Source organism: Echinops telfairi, unplaced genomic scaffold (assembly GCF_000313985.2).
Source record: "Echinops telfairi isolate 266 unplaced genomic scaffold, ASM31398v2 ScPeMD7_9;HRSCAF=40, whole genome shotgun sequence".
Classification (NCBI taxonomy): domain Eukaryota; kingdom Metazoa; phylum Chordata; class Mammalia; order Afrosoricida; family Tenrecidae; genus Echinops; species Echinops telfairi.
Genome location: NW_022103906.1, coordinates 35156727 through 35176141, shown reverse-complemented (window position 1 = coordinate 35176141; position 19415 = coordinate 35156727). Strand labels below are relative to the sequence as shown.

At 50.5% G+C, this 19415-nt stretch overlaps 1 protein-coding gene across 2 annotated transcripts; it reads left to right on the top strand.

Annotated features, from left to right (window-relative positions):
- The first annotated feature begins 834 nt into the window (after positions 1 to 834).
- On the top strand, positions 835 to 19106 carry ERLIN2 (ER lipid raft associated 2). Of its 2 annotated transcripts, none has more exons than XM_013003876.3 (12): positions 835 to 900; positions 2034 to 2155; positions 4849 to 4930; positions 6091 to 6137; positions 7620 to 7681; positions 7777 to 7902; positions 10688 to 10761; positions 10915 to 10973; positions 11504 to 11595; positions 12795 to 12884; positions 15316 to 15395; positions 16274 to 19106. In XM_013003876.3, the coding sequence occupies exons 2-12, from the start codon at positions 2049 to 2051 to the stop codon at positions 16472 to 16474; spliced, it is 1020 nt and encodes a 339-aa protein (XP_012859330.1). In that variant the 5' UTR covers positions 835 to 900; positions 2034 to 2048; the 3' UTR covers positions 16475 to 19106. The 2 variants fall into 2 exon arrangements, with proteins under 2 accessions (XP_012859330.1, XP_045142601.1); XM_045286666.1 differs by lacking the exon at positions 835 to 900 and adding an exon at positions 1191 to 1210.
- The last annotated feature ends 309 nt before the right edge of the window (positions 19107 to 19415 follow it).

Genomic DNA, 19415 nt, shown 5'->3' with positions numbered 1-19415 from the left:
ACCTGAAGTCTAGACTCTGGTCCTGCTCCACACTATCTTCACTCAGAACGTACGGACTGAGCACCCAGGAACAGGAAATGCTGAAGAAAAGGGAATATGCCTGCCATGCTCCTGGGGTCAATTCCGACTCAAAGTAACCACATGACAGAGTAGAACTGCCCTTAAGGTTGATTTAGGCAAGCGGACGACGACCGCCTCATCTTTCTTCCGCAGAACGGCTGCTGGATGGGAACCAACAGACCTTGGGGTTAGCTGGCCAACGCTTAATCCGCTGCGCCACCAGGTGGGCTTTTGAGGATCAAAGAACCCAAAGCTCCTAGTAAAACATAAAGGGGTTAACTCGGAACAGAAACGGCTGATCAGCAACGTAAAGGTGCTACTAACGCATACATTAAACAGCGTTTCTTTTAGCTGCGAGGGCGACCCAGCAAAACTCCTGTATCTGTTCCTGGGGGGCGGGCGGAGGGAGGGAGGGCCCTTTGCGGCAAGTCCTCAGGTGGAAGGGAACCCGGAGACATCTCCAAAGTCAAGATCTCAGGAAGCAACACCCACGCGTGCGGACCCAACACCCACGGCCTCGCGCGTCGGCCGGCGGGCTCACTCTCAGCCCTCCTCCACCCGTCCGGTCCTACCGCTCAACTCTTTGGCAGAAGCCCTCGACCGGCCCGGGCCGGGTCGCGGGCGCCCCCTGGTGGCCCTACGTGGACACTGACCACCAGGAGCCCGGTGGGCGGGGGGGGGAGTAGGGAGCGAAGCAAAGGGGGCGTGGCCCTCTCGCGTGAAGTGATGGCGTCATTGAAGCGACGGGCCCGGAAGGAAGTGGTGCGCGGAGGGGTGTGGCGGTTTTCTGCGGTTGCACGGGGGTTCGAACGAGTACGGAGCGCCTGGAGGGACAGCCGGGTACGCCGCCCCCGCCCCTTCCTAATGCGCGCCCAGGGCCTACATGCTGCCCCTGCCCTGGGGCTGATCTACGGTCTTTAGGGGGTTCTCGCCCCAGCACCTTCCTCCTTTCAGCTGTTCCTTCCCGGTTCGCCTCCCGGCGGGACTGAGGAGATGCACTTTGCGCCCAGGCCCGATCCAGGGTGCGAGGGGCACGCGCCCCTCGCGGAAGAGTACGGGATGGCAGGGCCTGGACGTGGTGCGGGTGACCACGGGAAGACTTTGGGGGAGGGGAAGCATTTGCCGAAAGGACGCAGCTGGGACCACTACGGTAACACCAGCGCCTCGCAAACTGCCGCTGCGTTGTGTCAGACGGGGGAGGCCGAAGCAGCATCCTGCACGTGTGGCCTCAGGCTCACCTGCCAGGGAACTTTGCTGTCCGTGCCCATAGACTTTCCAGATCATGCATTGTTCCGGAAACGTGCTTCTAGATGTTAACTCTTTCACGACCTAGTTGGATCCAGGAGCCCAGAGTCAATTAAACAAGAGAATCCACCCCCCCCCCCCCCACCCCTGTTTCTTCTTGATCCAGGAGTTTGGGGACCTGTCAGGTGCAGAGTGCCAGTCGAGTATCTATGGGAGGGAGTGTGGCTCCAGGCTCGTTGGGAGCCTTATCCCGATTAAGGCCGAAACAATGGGAAGGTGGAAGAAAGGCCCGAGAATCCTACCTTGCCACTCTGCTGGTCTGCTGTCTCTGCCACTCCAGCATCAGAAGGAGTAAATAATGGTTGTCTTTGAAATGGCAGGCAGTTAGGATTGGGAGGCTACGACCAGAATTACATAGCCACAACTGCCTGTCACTTGACATCCTCTGTAATTTGGCCCAATATCGCGCAGCTGCCTCTCTCCCCTATCCTAGCCTGGGCGGCTCCATTTACAGCACGTTGGTGTTCACCGGAAGAGCAGGCTCTTTCTGAGCGCTACCCACTCGGCACTGGTTCGCCCGTGCAGGACACATGCTAGAGGCAGTGCCTCTTCAGGGAGATGTGGAATGTAATTCTCTGGTTAAGGAATGGGAATGGTGGCAGACCACAAGGCTGGGGATGAACCACTTTCAATCTCAGACCACACATAGGTTCCCTCCTCTTCCCTAGGAGAAACGTTCACTGATGGCTCAATTGGGAGCAGTTGTGGCTTTGGCCGCCGGTTTCTTCTGCTCCTCTCTCTTCTCGGCCGTGCACAAGATAGAAGAGGGGCACATTGGGGTATACTACAGGTAAGACAGGCAGGTCGATGGTTGCCCTTCCTATTAAATGGCTGTCTTTCCTAGTCACTGTCTGGCAAATTCTGCTGAATATCTGTGTTTGTATTTTGTTGAAGAAAGGTTTGCTGATTGAAGTTTTTTTGCCAGTGACTAGGAGAGGGAAATATACAAGGGGGTACCCCCCAAAAAACTGAATCCCCCCCAAAAGCTATGCTTTTTTTTTTTTTTTAACGAAACAACCTTTTCACCCGCAAAGTACTCTCCATTACACTTAATACATTTGTCAAATCTACAATTCCATTCTTGGAAACATTTTTCAAACTCATCTGTTTGGATGCCTGGCAACCCCTCATTTTTTTCATCACCTCTTCTTCGCCGTCAAATTGCTGTCCTTTCATGTCTCTCTGCTTTCTCAGAAACAAACAAGTCACACCGAGCAAGGTCAGGTGAGTAAAGCACTTGGGGCAAGAGAGGCATCCTGTTTTTTGCCAAAACCGAAAACTGGCACACTGGGATGGCTGTGTGAACAGGTGCATTGTCGTGGTGGCAAAACCAGTACCCTGTCTGCCAGAAATCAGGCCTTTTTTGTCATACACTGTTACGCAATCTTTTCAGAACCTCTAAATGGAAAGCTTGATTAAGTCTGACCTGGTGGAACAAACTCTAAATGCACTACAATTCAACATCTTCATCCATTTGGGAAGTTGACGGACGCTCAGAACAAGATTTGTCATCAGTTGACATTTCACCTTTTTTGAAGCAAGAAAACCATTCAGACACTTGAGTTTTTCCCATAGCACTGCCCTTGTAAGCTGTGTTCAACATCACAACAGTTTCTGGGGCATTTCTCCAGAGCAGAAATTTTGTAACTGCACACTGTTCTCTCAAATCGGCCATCACAAAAAAACAAAGTTCAAGCGAAACTGCTTTTACAAAAAAATTCACCATGACCAGAGAGAACCTTCCCAGGTGACACCACTGGGTGCACTAACTCAGAGCAAGTTGCTCCATGCTTCTCTAGCGGGAAGAATGCAGATTACGAAAGCTCCACTCCCACCAGCGCAACCAGTTTGGGGGGGCACCCCCTCGTATATATATACATGTGTCTATGTATATAGGAACCCTGGTGGCATAGTTGGTCAACAGCGGGGTTGAGAATGGTGGCCGACCACAGGGGTGAAGAAGGATGTAGCTCTAGACTTTCACCCTTACTCCAGTGGGCTGGGTACCAACCACTTTCAAGGCTTACGTCAGGCCACTTACTTGTTGGTCAGCACTTACCATAAGGTCAGCAGTTCGAAACCACCAGCCACTCTGCAGGAGAAAGATGGGACAGGACTTTATACTCCTGTAAAAAGCTAAAGTCTCAGAAACTCACAGGGGGGCAGTTCCACCTTGTCTTACGGGTTCCTAATGAGTCAGCACCAACTGAATGGCAATATATATATATATATATATATACCCCAAAAATATATGCTATAAAAGATATATAAATATATATATATGCTATAAAAGATATATAAATATGTTTAAGTATAAAGTTTATAAATAATAAATATTAAGCATCTAGAGAACTCACCAGATGTATAAATATATTTATATATATAAATGTAAAACTTTCCCTAATACTCTCCGATGGTGCCATGCATGGTGAGTGATAAATGTGTATATAAGTTTGAAGCCAAAGCCTAAAGCAGACCATCCTGAAATCCTGCTTCTTCCCAAACGCCCCACGCCCCACCAAACCTTGACTCCCCGCTCTGAGGTTACTCACACCCAGACCAGCTGACTCCCAGTTCTTGAAGGCCAACTGAGACGATAGCCTGCTCAGCTGATTTAAAGAGCAGTTACTTTGAGGCTCAACGCACTTGGAGACTGCTCTTTAAAATGAACATTTCTGGAGGATTGAGAAGATCTGCAGGATGACTGATACCGTCAAGTCCCGTCCCCGGATAGTGGTTCTTGAAAGAGTCCCTTCTTTCCATTGGTTTCATTGCTCTTTTAAAAACTCTCTTGGGCTTCATATGTGAAAGCAAAGCACCAGGGGTTACTTTCCTTTTAGTATTCTTCAGAACCGTGTTTTTTCACTTTGAAGTTCTTATGAACTCCGTCTTATATGTATCCTGCATTGTTTACTTCTGTATTGCCAGTATTTCCCCCATCTCCATCTGCTGACATAAGCCACACACAAAAAGCTTTAATTTCATTCTTCATTTAAGTACAACTTTTTTAGAAAGGTAACCCAGCAGTCCCCTTTTAAAAAAAATTAATGACTTATAGAGGGTAGTACAATTATTCTTTGGCTTCTCATGCCACTAGATTCCAACATTAGTTCATTGATAATGACATTACTGCACTTAATTGCCCTACTGAATTACCCAAAGCTCAGGGGGTATGACAAAGTAAACCAGACTTCCTCTCCTTGGCTGAGTATAGCCTGTGGTTCTTCTGTCTGCGTTCCATTTCGCCTGGATGCCTAGTTAATCCTTGCAAAAGCACGAATGATGGTTTTATGTTGTACAATCAGGCTCCCTAGAATATTAGGGTAGCAATGAGAAACAGATAAGGGACCTGTATATACCGTTCTGCCACATGCCACTGTATATTAAATGCTTATGGGGCTGAAGATGTTTGGTCCAATGGTGTTGATTGTTTAAGCAGCCAAGTGCGCCTCCTTGCTAACAGCCTGTGTCTCTCCTCTGCAGAGGCGGTGCCCTGCTGACCTCCACCAGTGGCCCTGGCTTCCATCTCATGCTCCCTTTCATCACCTCATATAAGTCTGTGCAGGTATATTTTCTTGGCTTGGCTGACTGCAGACTCTCGGTGCTAACTAATGCATGATTAGCCATGGAGTAAAATTCCAGGAGGGACTCCAAGGTAGATTTGTTGTTGTTGTTGTTGTTGTTGTTGTTGTTTGCATTGTTATTCATTTTTAAATAAGGAGGTTCCATTTACTTTGGAACTTTACTTTTGTTAAATAACAGAAGGGGGCCATTGCCTTGGCCAGCTGGGAATTATATCATCGCTTCACCACAAAGCCAGAGAAGAATGTGTTCTGAATGGGTAGGGAGGGAGACTGTGGGGAGAAGGGGCAGAAGGAAGGAGGCATTTGGAACCCTAGGCTCCCACGATCAATAGAAATCTACCCTGGTAGATTTGCTGGTTTGAGGGAGTTGGACTTGCTGAGGAAAATGACATTTAAATAGAGGTAGACTTCATTCGGACAGATCTGAAGGCTCACTAAGTGCGAGTAGCTGTCTTTGAAGTAATTCCTGAGTGTTTCACCAGAGGAACAAGAAGAGTTAGAGGATGCCTTTGAAACTGACCCAGGAAAAGAATCCTGAGATCATTCATATTTTCTTTGTATGTTTCTCTTGCCATTTACTGTACTTCATGGTCTTCAAATGGGAGCATGGGTGGCCCAAAGGTTAACTGCTCAGCTGTTAACCAAAAGGTTGACAGGCCTAGCCCAGCCAATGGTCTATGGAGAAAGGCCCCGCAATCTGCTACTGTAAAGATGACACCGGCCCCATCTCATGCGCACTCTGTCCTGTCCCGGGGAGGCGGGGCTGGGCTTGCTAGGAGTCAGAATTGACCCCAGGGCTCCCAGCAACAACAACCATCTGCAAAGTGCTTTCAGTGCCGTTGGTTGTCTCACAGGAGCCTCACCAACAATACAGAGAAGGGGCACTGAGGGGCAAAACAAGGGAGAGGGAAAGTAAACACAGGTCTTAGGAATCCTAGTAGAGGGTCTGTTTGTTTTTCCCAGTAAGGGCTCAGCTCTTAGTGGTTCACAGACATGGAAGCAGGTAGAGTTCCCGTGTGAACACAAGGAAAGCCCAGCCCCCCAAGGTGTTGAACGACAAGGCCATCTGGGAGTTCTGGAGGAGAATGTGATTGCTCCTTGCTGCCTGCTCTATAGTGCTGTGTGCCTCCTCTCTTTCCAGACCACCCTCCAGACAGATGAGGTGAAGAATGTACCTTGTGGGACTAGGTAAGGTACCAAGATTAAAGCTGTTAAGTCCAATACATCAGAGGGAACATTTGACTGGCTGCACTGAGAGACCCTGAGGAAGGGAAGCAATGCTTCTTGCTGGTCTTATCAAATTCTCTGCTCTCTAGTTCCCTGTATCCTCACTCAACTAAGTGGTGGAGTACAGTAGAGAAAATAGCAGGAGGGCCTTGGACACCATCATAAAAATGTGGACTTACCACTCTGGGAAGTGCAGATCCATTAAAGGTTTGAAACAGATAAATGACATGACATAACAATGCTTTAGAAAAGTAGTTGTAGCATGACTAACTAGAGAGACTGTCTTGAAGGCAGAGGGAGAGCTGTAGGGCAGGAAATCCAGACTGCAGTCGTGCAGGTGAAAGATAAAAAGGGTTTAAACTGAAATAAAATAACGTAAATAACACCCGGAGGAAACACTGGAGCAAATACAGAACTGGGACATCCCACACAATAACTGGCCTGAGCTCTTCACAAAGACATTTTATGATATGTCGGAGCCTGTTTTTCTTTTCAGAACTTCTCACATTACTAGACTTGCTATGCCAGATTTGCATTAGAAAGAATTTTGTGGATGAAGAGACTTAGCAACAGTGACGAACCCGGTTCAAAGGTGGCGCTTGGAGGAGAAGCACTGGGCTGCTACCCAGCCCCTCCTCGGGAGCGAGATGAGACTATCTGCTCCCAGGATGATTGACAGGCTGGGAAACCCCACACAGGGTTGCTCGGAGTAGGGAACTGACTTGATGTCCCTGGGTTGGGTTGGGTTGGGTTCTAAACCAATAGCTCTAAGAGAAGTGGGAACAGCTGGGGGAGTTTACGTATGGTTGCATATTAGATGATGCTAATAACATGTTAATGTTCTCCATTTGAGAATGGTCTGGGTATGCAGGAGACTGTCATCAGTAAGTGACGTCTGCTAAAGCAGCATGGTGTATAATAGGAGAACTACCACTTATTTTGATAAGTTCAGCAAAGAAAAGGTAGACCACAAGTCGGGCAAAATGTCAATAATTGTTGAATATAGTGTCCTGACTTTTATATATGTAACTTTGACCTTTTTCTATATGATGAAAACTTGGGTGGAAGGTAGTATTGAAAACTTAGTGGGAAATTAGACATGAAAGTCCACAGTTTTGAGGTGCTAGGAACCACCCACCCGCCTGCCTTCCAGTTTTCTTTCCCCACAATTGATTGCCTGCATGAAAAGGCATTGTTTATGCAAAACAATACCAACTCACTTCTGACTGCCATTCCAGGGTCTCCCTTTGCCTCTGTGAGATGTTTCCAAGAGGTGTGATTTCTCACGGGCTCGTGTTCTTTTGAGCTCTGAAGAGCTTTCACTTTGGAAATTGGCGTTGCCAGCTAGCCTCCTCTGAGCTCTGCTGCCAAGGCAAGCATCTGGTGCCAGGCTCTTCATTCCACCGCCTTTCATGATTCGCTTGTCCATTCTCTCTCCCTTAGTGGTGGTGTGATGATCTACTTTGACAGAATCGAAGTGGTAAACTTCCTAGTCCCGAACGCAGGTACCGTTTTCCAGTTTACCCTCTCCCGACAGTCCCCGGAAAGGGGAATCGTCCTGTGTGGCTTTTCTGATTCCCACGTCTCTCCTTCCTCCCAGTGTATGACATAGTGAAGAACTACACTGCCGACTATGACAAGGCCCTCATCTTCAACAAGATCCACCACGAGCTCAACCAGTTCTGCAGTGTGCACACCCTCCAAGAGGTCTACATTGAGCTGTTTGGTGAGAAAGTCCTTTCTGACGCCCCACGCTCTGTGTCACCGCTTTCCCGACTTCTGAGCTGCTGGGCAGGAGGCATATTGCAGGATGGTTACGTACGAAAGGACCCTGTGCTCCGGCAGGGCACAAGGCGAATGCCTAGGGGATGCTCATGCCCAGAGCAGAAGATGCATTAGAGCGGTCGGCTCTTCGGTCAAACTTTGGGCACCGGAGGAGAGTGGTCCAAGTCGAGGACTGGAGTGGAAATGTGTCCCCACTGTCTGTTCTGAACATATCCTTCTGTAATGAAGCTTCGTTCTAGGAGAACCTTAGAGGGTCTCCAGCCCCACCTCCTCGGCTAGGGGACCAAGGCCAGAAGAGAGAGTGGTTTTCGTGAGTCATGGTAGCGAGTTGGTGGCAGGGCTGGGGCTAGCGCCTCTGTCTCCCGGTGCTTGCTGCTGTATTCTTCTCACCTCCCCCTGCGGAAAGAAGGGCTCATGCATGGGTGGTGAGAGCAGTGTGGCTCACTGCTCATTCCAGCCCTGGGACAAGGACTTGCTGCTCAGTAAAGATGAGTAGGAGCATCTTTAAAAAATAAAATAAATAAATAAAAATTTCAAATGAGAAGTAGAGCTCTTAGAACAAAAAGGATCCACAGGCTTTGTGCAACACCACCACCACCACCCTTTTATAAAATAAACACAGCCTGACTGCAGCACTGGAAGGAAACATGTCAGTTAGCTGACACGCTGCTTTTGTTCTAAATTGTTCTGTTTAAACTTGCTGTTAGGAGTTTTATAGTAGCCAACGTTAAAAGGAAATCAAGTTCTCAACCAAAATTACAACTGTTTTCCTGTTTTTCAATTGTGGTTGAAAATATGTGCAGCAAAAGCACGCATCAGATTTCTCCGTGTACAGTTCAGCGACCCTGGTGACACCCTTTGCTACTGTCAGTTTGATCCCATGTAAAACTCACTGCCATCGAGTTGATGATGCTACCTCATAGCAAGTGTACAAGACAGAGTAGAACTGCCCCTGGCTCTATCTCTTTGGGGAGTAGAAAGCCCTGTCTTTCTCCCAGTAAGTGACTGGTGGTTTCGAACTGCTGACATTGTAGTTAGCAGCCTAACATGGAACCACTATGCCACCAGGGTTCTGATCCCCTATAGCTAGAGCTTAAAAGAGCATAATGCTCAAGGCCGACATTCTAAACTATTGTTTGAGCAGCAAAAAGACAAAGGAGGAAGGCTCTCTGAGACACAGTGGCTGCAGCCATCTGGAGGCTGGCGCAGGGCCGGGGGTGTTCTGTCCTACTGCCCCGGGCTGCTGTGAGTCAGGACCGACCCCATGCACTTAATGACAGCAGGAGGACTTCAGAGAACACTCGTGGTGTAAGGTTCAAAGGTTACCTTAGGGCAGTGGTCTCAGCAGTTCAGTCACCTCCGTGGCTCCAGAAAGGCTGGATTCCATGAGAATGTGAAATGATGGCCTGCATTTCCTCCCCCTTTGATCAGGAATCTTCTATAGAAAGCATGCCGCAGTGGCAGCCAGGCACCGTCCAAATAACAATGGTTCTTACTAGTAGGGCTGTGCAGGAATTTTCCCTAGGAATCTTCATTAAAAGGACCCAAGTGGGAGCATTTCTTATAATAAGTAGAAGGAGAACTTACAGACATTTCTAATGAGCTTAGCTGATTAAGCAGCCATTTGCTTTATATTTAAGATACAGAAGTCATCAGAATCCAGTCAGTAGAAACATTAAAATGCTTGGCTTACTAATATGACAGTTGGGGGAAATTCGGTTTTAAAATCCTAACACACCACAGTCATTAAAGAAGTTCAGTATTTAGCTCTGGGGACTGAGCTCATCACTCGGCCTCGGCGGTCCTCTGTGTAGGCATCTAGTAAGGAAAGAGTTAGATTTGCCATCCCTCAGAGGCGCTCATTTGGGCATAGGTTGCCTGGTGCCTTCCTCAGCGCCTTGCCAGGATGTGACTGAGGGTGTTTTGGCCCCAGGGGACAGGACAGGGGCGCTAAATCCCTGAGAAGGACTGGCCAGAGAAGGCAGCCCGGGTTCTGTGTTTTGGGTCACAGCCAGAGTGGAATGGGCCACCAGCTAGGTTGCCTCTCCACTTGTCTCTGCAACGCCCACATGTGAATCCCAGACAGTGGAATCAGCACCAAAGCAGATAACACGGCGACAGAGTGGGGCTTGCTTCCAAGCTGTAGATTTTCATTTTCTCCTTGTGTTGTTTGATGGAGTTCCTAATGGAAACAATCTTCCTTGGGGCTTTCGATGTCAGAGTGTTTTTCTTTTAGAAGCTTCTAAAATTACTAGATTTAATGTGCTCAGCTCTTTTCAAAATACCTAGCATAGCTATTCCACCTTCCTCCTTCCCTGAAAACTGTCAGCTTCCCTTTCTGTAGCTGCTGTCATCTAGATGCGGCCCCACTCTGGAAGTGCGCGAGAACTGTTGTTTGCTGTCATTATTATTATTATTATTTATTATTATTGTAAAGCTCAGTGCCGCTACAGGGCAGAGTTGCTACTGCTTTTTAAAAAGTAACAAGGGTGGTTTAACCTGAGGCTATAGGAAAAGGGTCTTCCCACACCAAGCTTACATAGAGGAACGCAGGGCCTGCCCCTCCAAAGGTCTGCCAGGGTGGCCAGCTTCCCGGGCTGCGGCCAGCACTCTACTTTGGAGAGGCCTGTGGCCTGTCCCCGCACCTCCCTAAGCTGCCGCTCTAGCCTGCCCTCTACCCCCAGAAAGTGTAACTGCTCCTTTTTCTGTGTCCTCCCTAATTCCAGATCAGATTGATGAAAATCTCAAACTAGCTTTGCAGCAGGACCTAACCTCCATGGCTCCTGGGCTTGTCATCCAAGTAAGCATTGCTACCGGGGCGAGTTCCCTGATGACTCCGAATCCCGCTGGCACAAGGTGCCCTCTCCTGCAGATCACCGACCAGCGCGCGGGAGCCGCTTGAGTCCCCTCACCCCCTCACCTTCCCACCGATGTTCTCTGTACCCTTCCCCAGGCCGTGCGGGTGACAAAGCCCAACATACCGGAGGCCATCCGCAGAAACTACGAGCTGATGTGAGTTTGCCCTCCCGCCCAGATCCCCACCCCTTCCCAGAGGCCACCCCAGCTATGCCAGGCTCTCATCCCCTTTCTGGAGTATTTGCTACAGCCTATTGCATGCTAAAATGTAGTGGGCACACCAGGCCAGCGGCCTGGGGCCCCTAGTTGTGATGGAGGGCCACAGGAGAAGCTGCTGGAGAGCAGAGATGCTTTGAAAAGGGCCAGAGGGCCTTGTTTGTGTTTAATGGCTCATGCCAGAGGAGGAGATAGGCACAAAAAGAGGATAAGTGGACGGGCAGGTCTATTTTACTAAAGTAATTATGCTTTATTTCCCACGCATGGGTTATTCCAGGGCAGAGAAAAGCCATGTGAAGGCCTGCAACAGATCAGCCTTTGCCTGGGACGTTGAGCAGCCTTTCGGGAGAGAGGCGGGCATGACCACTTGCCTCTCCTCAGCAGCTGGGTTTGATTTCTCCAGGAAACCGTGAGGGTCCTGTTGGAGTGTTTGCCTGGCGGTCTCGCAGCTGCACCCTTTTTCCCTTCAGGGAAAGCGAGAAGACAAAGCTGCTCATTGCAGCCCAGAAGCAGAAGGTGGTGGAGAAGGAAGCCGAGACAGAGCGGAAGAAGGCCCTCATTGGTCTGAATGTGGTTCTATGGTTCCTCTTCCCAGGCAGCAGGGCTGGGGTGGGGTTAGGATAAGATGACCAGACGTCCCGCTTTTGGCGAGACAGTCCCGATTTTTGGAAAGAATGCACAAGCTAGGGAACGGTCTATTTGGTCCATATAGACCAAATTTTTAATGAAGAACCCCCTTACCCCCAAGTCAATGTGTCCCACTTTAAATCTGGCCACCTTAGTTTAGGGAGATGCAGGGAAGGCCAGGCCCAGCCACTCGGTCCTCCCCAGCCTGCCTACACTCCAAGAAGCAAGCTGACCTTGTCGGGGCATAGCCAGGAATACGGAGTTTTGAGTTGTCACATAGCGGCAAATGAATGGTTCTGTCGATTCTTCCTTTATAATAATGGTTAACACTTACGGAGCCCCGACTATGAGTCTTTCTTAGCACTCAAGCTATGAAGTCAGTCAACTCCGCCACCACGTGAGGCAGTTAAAATATCAGCCTCGTTTCGCGTCAGAGGGCATCAGCGCACCACATCCAGAGGTTAGGTAACTTGTCTGTGGTCAGATGGCAAGCAGATGGGGCCAGGGTGGGCTCAAACCCAGAAGAGCTCCCTCAAGAACCTGTGTTCTCCACCACTACACTGCCCTGCCTTTCAACACGGAGCCTTAATGCTTCCTCAAATGAAGTAGCCAGGCCCAAACTTGGTAATCCCAAACCTATTACCCCCAAGTCGACTCAGATCCTTGATGACCCAGGTAGGTTGTCTTCGCTGTAGCGCTCACAGTGCTTATAGAAGCAGGTCGCCAGGCCTTTCTCCCCAGCGCTGCTATCAGCTTCTATGTGAGTAGTTTCATGAAAACCCTTGTACAGCCCAGGATCCCGCCAGCACTGCATGTGAGTCCCAGAAGCTTCTTAGAGAAAACTTTATTCCTTATAATCGTCGTTAGGAGAAATCCCTGCCTTGTGGCTTCGCAGAGAGGCAGGGCAAGCTGAAGGCCGCGCCTCCCTGAGTCGCACCCGGTCTCTGTGCTCCTGGTGCCTTCCCTGTCTGCCCATGTGTGCTGTCCAGGCTGCCGTCCCCTCTGAGGACAGCAGCTGTCCGTCTGAGCTTACCCACTACTGTTGCATCAGGTACTCAGACCAGGGGAAAGGTGAAATGATGTCAAACTCAAGGTGCCCGGGCTCTACGTCTTTTCTCCACCTCCTTTATACAGAGGCAGAAAAAGTGGCTCAAGTAGCAGAAATCACCTATGGGCAGAAGGTGATGGAGAAGGAGACGGAAAAGAAGATTTCAGAAATTGAAGGTGAGCAGAAGTGGACTGAATGTCCGTTTCCACCCACCCCGCTTTGTGGTGAATGATGGGCGCATCGGGTCTGCGGCCCCTTAGTGGGTTCTAGAATGTTAGGGTTTCGTTGGGGACATCACTTGTCCCCTCTGTGTAGACTTGCATTCTGAGAAAGTCTGGGCCAGCCTAGCAGCGGTGTTCCACTTGAGAGCGCTTCCATTTCATTCCACAAATGCTAGCTGTGTGCTAGCCGTTCTGTGCAAGAGAGGAGGGGCGCCGCTGGGCCCTGCTGCCTGGGTGCGCAGTCTGGCCTTGGCCCCAGTGCCCTGGAAGTAAACTGAGGAGCTGGGCCACAGCAGCAGCCCTCTCCTCCTCTTGCCTTACCCCGCCCCATCAGACGTCATATTTTTTACGTCTTCGTCTTCTCTCCTAGTCCAGGTAGATGCCTAGCCTGGGAAGCAGTGTCTGCTTTTCTGAATACCATGCTTCTTCAGTAGCCCACCCCTCCTTCTCACCACCCACCTCTCCCTTCACATGGTTCCCATGCCAGTAAACTCCAGGACAGCACAGGACCCAAGCTCCAAGGGGCCCGGTTCCGTTATACCTCTTGCTAGCTGTGGATTGTCTCCTTACCCCACATTTCACATGTGTGACAACTTAGGAAAAAAACACCAGGCGCCTCCGATGGTTCACAGCAGGCTCAGGGCAGCCTCCATGTACCACACCCCCATGTGGCAACCAGGCCAGCAGCAGCCCCCAGACCATCCAGGCACACAAGGAATGGTGGGTGATGGGCCATAGGCTGCCCTCTCCTGCTTATCCACAATGTCTGTGTCTAACCACTGGGGGTGATACCATGTCACGGGAGCCAAGGAGAGGCCTGGCAAGGGTCTGAGGTGCAGGGGAAGTTGGTGGGGTGAAAAGGGGCAAAGAGAGGGTACTGCATAAGATGGGACAAAGGACAAGTAGGGTGGGTGGGAGGATGATGAACAGGGTCCCACCCAGGGTGGGGTGGGTGGCAGGCAACCACCCACACACCACTACTCAACCCCTGTGGCTTCCACTGTGGGGGGCAAGGAGTGGTGGGGAAGGCAGGCCCAACAGGTGGTGAGTGATGGTGGGCAGAGGGGTGAACCGTGTAGAGATGAGGTACAGCCCCCACTCTTGATAAGTGAGGAGTGAGTGTATAGTCATTAGGGGCCTGTGGGGAGCTGATTAGGGTTTCAAAAGTCATCAGCTCCTCATTGGAGAGCCCTGAGCCTTCGGCACGTTTCTGTTTCCTGCAAATCCGAGTCACCAGGTGGTGAGGCCAGTTGAGTCAGCTGCGTGACAGCCAACTTCCCAGCCATACTGTTGGCCCCACACTTCCTCCCCCTCCATCCCAGGGTCATGGGGAGGGACCCTCCGTGAGAACCCACCCACGGATTGCTCTTTCTTCCCAGGCGTGTTGCTACAAATGTTACTCACGTGAGTGAGACTGGCCGCATTCCCAAAGCAAAGAAGGAAATATCAAAAATGTCTCGCTGGTCAGAAAGCTCGTTTCAGAGCAGATGGCTTCCACGGAGGAGGGAGAGGTAGACTTCCCGGCAGACGGGTCTTGGTCTGGCCCACAGCGTGTAGTTCCTTATCCGAATTACACCAGGGTCCCACTGTTTGTTGGGAACTTTGCATTAGTGAAAATAAAAGGGAAGCCGTTGGAGGGGGACTGCCCGTTTGTGTCTGCTTATCGGTGGCCCCTGGCCATAATTAGAGCCCTCTTTGGGCCTCCCTGCAGGGGCCTGGTGGCATAGTAGCTAGGGGCTGCTAATACAAGGTCAGCAACAGAACCATGTGCCGATCCACGGGAGGAAGAAGATGGAGCTTTCCACTCGGTAAAGCTGTGCAGTCTGGGGACCCCCGGAGGCAAGTCAGCCTGACCCACGGCAGGGAGTTGGCCGTTTTGGTTTGGGGGGTCTCTCTCACTTTGGCTGTGTAACATGAGCCGGAACATGGAGGACGACGCTGTGGGGAGCCGGGAACCGGAGATGTGAGACAGCCTTGTCCTACCATTTGCTGCCCAAAGCTCCGGTAAAAGCAGCAGGCTTGTGGGACAAGAGGGGTGCTTTGCTTTGGTTTGTTTCATTTTTGTTTTGTTGTCAAAGTTTAGGTGTGGGGGCACAGCCACAGACTTGCTCATAACTAGTCCCCAGTGGGGGAAGGTGCTCCGCAAACCCATTTTAGGCTTGGTTGATCCTTACAGTTTGTAGAAGGGGGAGCGAGGGTAGGGTTTTTATTATTGTTTACCGCCCCCACCCCTCCCTCAGTTCCATTGATGAGGAAACCCCAAATCCTGGGGTGGGGGCTCCTCAAGGCCACAAAGGCTATTTGGAGACCTAGCATGCCCCGCCCCACACACACACACTCCCTGCAAAGCACTTCCCGGGCTCCCTTGCTTTCTTTGTCCCCCCAGATGCCGCCTTTCTGGCCCGGGAGAAGGCCAAGGCCGATGCCGAGTGCTACACTGCGATGAAAATAGCGGAAGCCAACAAGGTAAAGGCTCAGGCCTGCCTGCTGAAGAGAAGGGGTGTTTGGGTTGGGGTTTATAGCAAGACTTCAGGTAATTCAGCGTTGTTCAGTCATGACCACAGAAGTCACGCTGGAATGGACCCAGGTTTTTATAATGTGGGTGAACCAGAATGCTAACTGGGAGGAGAGAAACCAGGGTCTGCAGCCCCGCTCGCAGTGGGACCCCCTAGGAAAGAAGGGCAGCAGCGTGCTGGCTGCACAGCAGCCTCTTCCCCGGACCACTCAGAACCGTGCTCAACGCAAAGTTGGCGGCCAACCTGGCCACCGGAGTGCGTTTCCCCCCACAGCCCCGTCAGCACACCCGTGGCCCCCAGCAGGCTCACTCCTCCTCCTCCGGGGCTCCCAGACCAGGGCTTTGCCCCGTCACTTTTCCCACTGTGGCGTGTTCTGGACCACCCAAGTTTTACATGGTCAGGGCTGTTCTAGTTTGGCCGTGACTGAACCAGTTCGAAGGCCCAGATAATATTGTTAAGGGTGCCCAGCGGGTGGAGTTTAAAAAAAAGTGCCCGTGGTTGAATGACCACGCCCACCCAGAGCCCCTCGTGGCCAGGCTGATGGATGTCGGACTGTTGGCCTAGGTACCACCTCCCTTTACCCAAGCAGCACCTTGACAGCAGTTCCATTTTTGTGGAGAACACAGAAACCGAAAGCTCGCACAGCTGAATCCACCCTCTCAGCGACGCGGCAGCTCCGCTCTGATGTCCCCATGAGACTAGGAGGAGAGCGGCTCTGCGCTCTCACAGAGACCCTCCCTGTAGCGTCGGAAGGGTGCCGCCCGAAGTTTGCTTGCTGCTGGCTCCCCGTGAGTTCTCTTTATGTATGTATTTATTTATGTGCCACAGCTGAAGCTGACCCCGGAGTATCTGCAGCTGATGAAGTACAAGGCGATTGCTTCCAACAGCAAGATTTACTTTGGCAAAGACATCCCGAACATGTTTGTAGACTCTGCAGGCAGCCTGGGCAAGCAGTTCGAGGGACTGGCTGACAAGCTGAATCTTGGCTTAGAAGAGGAGCCTGTGGAGGCAGCCACTGAGGGCAACTGACATGTTTTTAGACAACCTCAGATGACGCTTGAAGACATCTTTATTTTTGAACAATGAACCAGAAGACCCCCCTCCCTCCCACACTACCTTCTTTGACTCTCTTCAAGGGACAGTGGTGGAAAAAAAGAAAGGGACCAGCTGACTGAGCTCTGCTCCCCTCCCTGGTAAGGGGAGGGTGGGCAGTTGAGGACCTGGGGCTTAATTCCGCTGAGCAGGTTAGTTAACTCCTGGTGAGATTTGTCGACGTAGATGTGACCTTGGCGCTCCACGCACTCATGGTGACCCTTAGAAGCTGGTTTCCTTAGGGAGGCTCTCTTTCAGGAGCGGAGGAACTGTAGGCTGTGCCCCCCGGTGACTTGATTTTCCCTCTTTGGGAAAACGTGGTCCAGTGTTCTCACCCCCCACCTCCACAGTGGAAGGTGTTTGTGGGTGAGGCGCAGCCACCGAGCAAACACGTGCGTGTACGTCTGCCAGGAGAGCTGCAGAGCAACGGCAGCAGAGAACGTTGGGCCGGCCTGCCATCTGTGTCCGTCCCATCCACGGTCCAGTTATCTTAGGGCCGAGCTGCCTCGAGCCCTGGTAAGGAAGAACTGGTGCTAGGTTTTGCAAGGTTTTCTATACACTACCCTTCTCCCCCCAGGGCTTTCAGGCGATGCTGGTTTCTGGCTCAGTCTCCAGAGTCAGTGTTGGGGCACCACCACACAATTCCTCGTGAAGCGACTCACCCGCTCCGTGACTTGTCTTCCCTCTCAGTCTGTTTGCTGGTGCCAGTCGGCATGAAGAAGACGGCCCAAACGCTCAGTGTCTGCACAGCGGCTGGTGGGAAAGGCTTTATCTGGTGACCCTACCTGCTTGGCCCATTGTGCCGGTGCCTCGAGCTCTAGTGTCTCCTAGTTGTCATAGGGATTCTACCCTGAAGAGCCCCGATACCATGTTTGGAAGAGACTTCCTAGTCTTAAGCCTAGGGCTTGTTCTGGGCGTTAGACCGACTTCCCTGACAGAGCGATCAAACGGAGCCCTCTCCCTAAGTAGCATCTGATGTTTAGCCCAGGGCTCTAGGAAGCCCCACAGGGTCGCAATGAGTGCTGCATCGCTGGAGACAGTAATGGGACTACCTGTCCGGGTTCATGCCCCAAGTCCCTGGGCTGGGATGTTTGCATCAGAATCAGTCTAAAATGTCTATTTGTCCTGACGACTGGGGAAAATTTGAGCCACACTGGGAGGTTTGGGGTGAGGAGGAAAGAAAAGGCCTTGTATCCCGAAGTGGAAGGAGCTGGTCTAGCCCTTGAGTTGTGACCTGCACTGAGTGTGGAGTTGACTTGCACGCATATTGCTACTGCCCACGACCAACTCTGGCTTCCAGTGTTGCCTGTTTGTTCGCTGCCCTCTGAAACCCTCTGGGTGGATAACATGAGCGATCACTTTCTCTGGCGCAGATCCCCACCTCATATTTGGTCTTGTACCCAGATTTCTGGCACATGGAATGGCCTCTTCTCAAGCCAGAACTCAGGCAGGCGTGCTCCTACATAGTACCAAGCTGACCTGGGAAGGTACCCTGCTCACTGCCCAAACTGCCTTTCTCTCTCTGTTGCATTCCTGGAACTGGGAACGCTCAGCCCACTGGTCCTGGTCACATTTTGTGTAGGCGTCAAATGTCTGAGGAGTGACAGATTCCAAGAGTTCTTGCATGAGGCGGTACATCTCCCAAGACCAGTGTAGGGTGTCCATGCTTAAGATGCACTCGTTTGCTCCCTGTCTGTCGGGGCTGTTAGTCATTGGTTAAGAGCAGTGCAATGGGTCCAGCCTCCCTGGCTTACATGTCTGTGAGCTCTTGCTGCCTGAGCCTCAGAAAGCACCCGGCACAGTGGTAGGAGCAGGCGCAGGGATGCTCCACCTCAGTCACAGCACGCCTGGCACAGGTCCTTAACTTGACTGTCCAGCCAGTACTGACACCCGAGATCGCTTGTCCTTTGTCCTAGATACACTTCACCCACAAAAGAGCCTCAACAGAGTAAACTCCTGCTGTGTCACTGTCACGTCTTCAAGCAAACCCCAATTGTGCCCACTGTCTTAAACCCAATGGTTGTCTGTCTGTTACCTGCCTGAAAAGTAAAATCATGGAATTTAATATTTTTTAGCATGAGGTAACTAACTCCTCTGTTTTGCCTTTGCTTTTTGTTGGGTTTATTTTATTTTAACACTTGCTAGAAAATCTGATCTAAAAACATTTGAATTCTTAACATGTAAACTGTGACAGCCTGCAGTCTTGTAGGCCCTGAAGTCATGGCTGCTATTTATAAATGGAAGTTACTCCTGGCAAATAAGGAACTGTTTCTAAAATCTAGTTATTGTAGGATTTTCCAAGGAAATATCACCTTGGTTGAATGTTTCTCATTGATTAAACTCTACAGAAGCAATTTATCTTCAGTACTGTTTTTAATCACTTTTTAAATATAAGGGCTGCATGCTTGCAAGGAAGCCAAAGTTTGTTAATGATTTTTATATGACTAAAGTAAACAGATTTTGAGGAATCCGGTGATCTTATTAAACTGTTGCGGGATGGGAGGTGGAGGGGGAGACAGTCACTGAAAGCATCTTAGCATTGTATTGATTAAAAAAGTTTTCTAAATGATCTGTAGTCATTTCTGTGAGTCTGTATCCTTCAATCACGATCGCTTTACCATGTATAGAGAGTAAAGAGTGAAAGTAAGATGATCATGTTGCTCATCCTGAGTTGTGCATTCAGTTTGATTTAGGGTAAACTCCAGCTTGGCTAGTGGCTGCTCTGCCAATGAACTTAGCCACTGACTCTTAGAACCAATCGACAGAGGTCTAGTCACTCTTCCTGCTGTTTCTGTCTAAGAAGGCAATAGCCAGTCATTTTCTGTTAGTATTGCCATTTCCTGCCCTTACTGCTTTTGTGCGGGCTTCACAGAGTCCT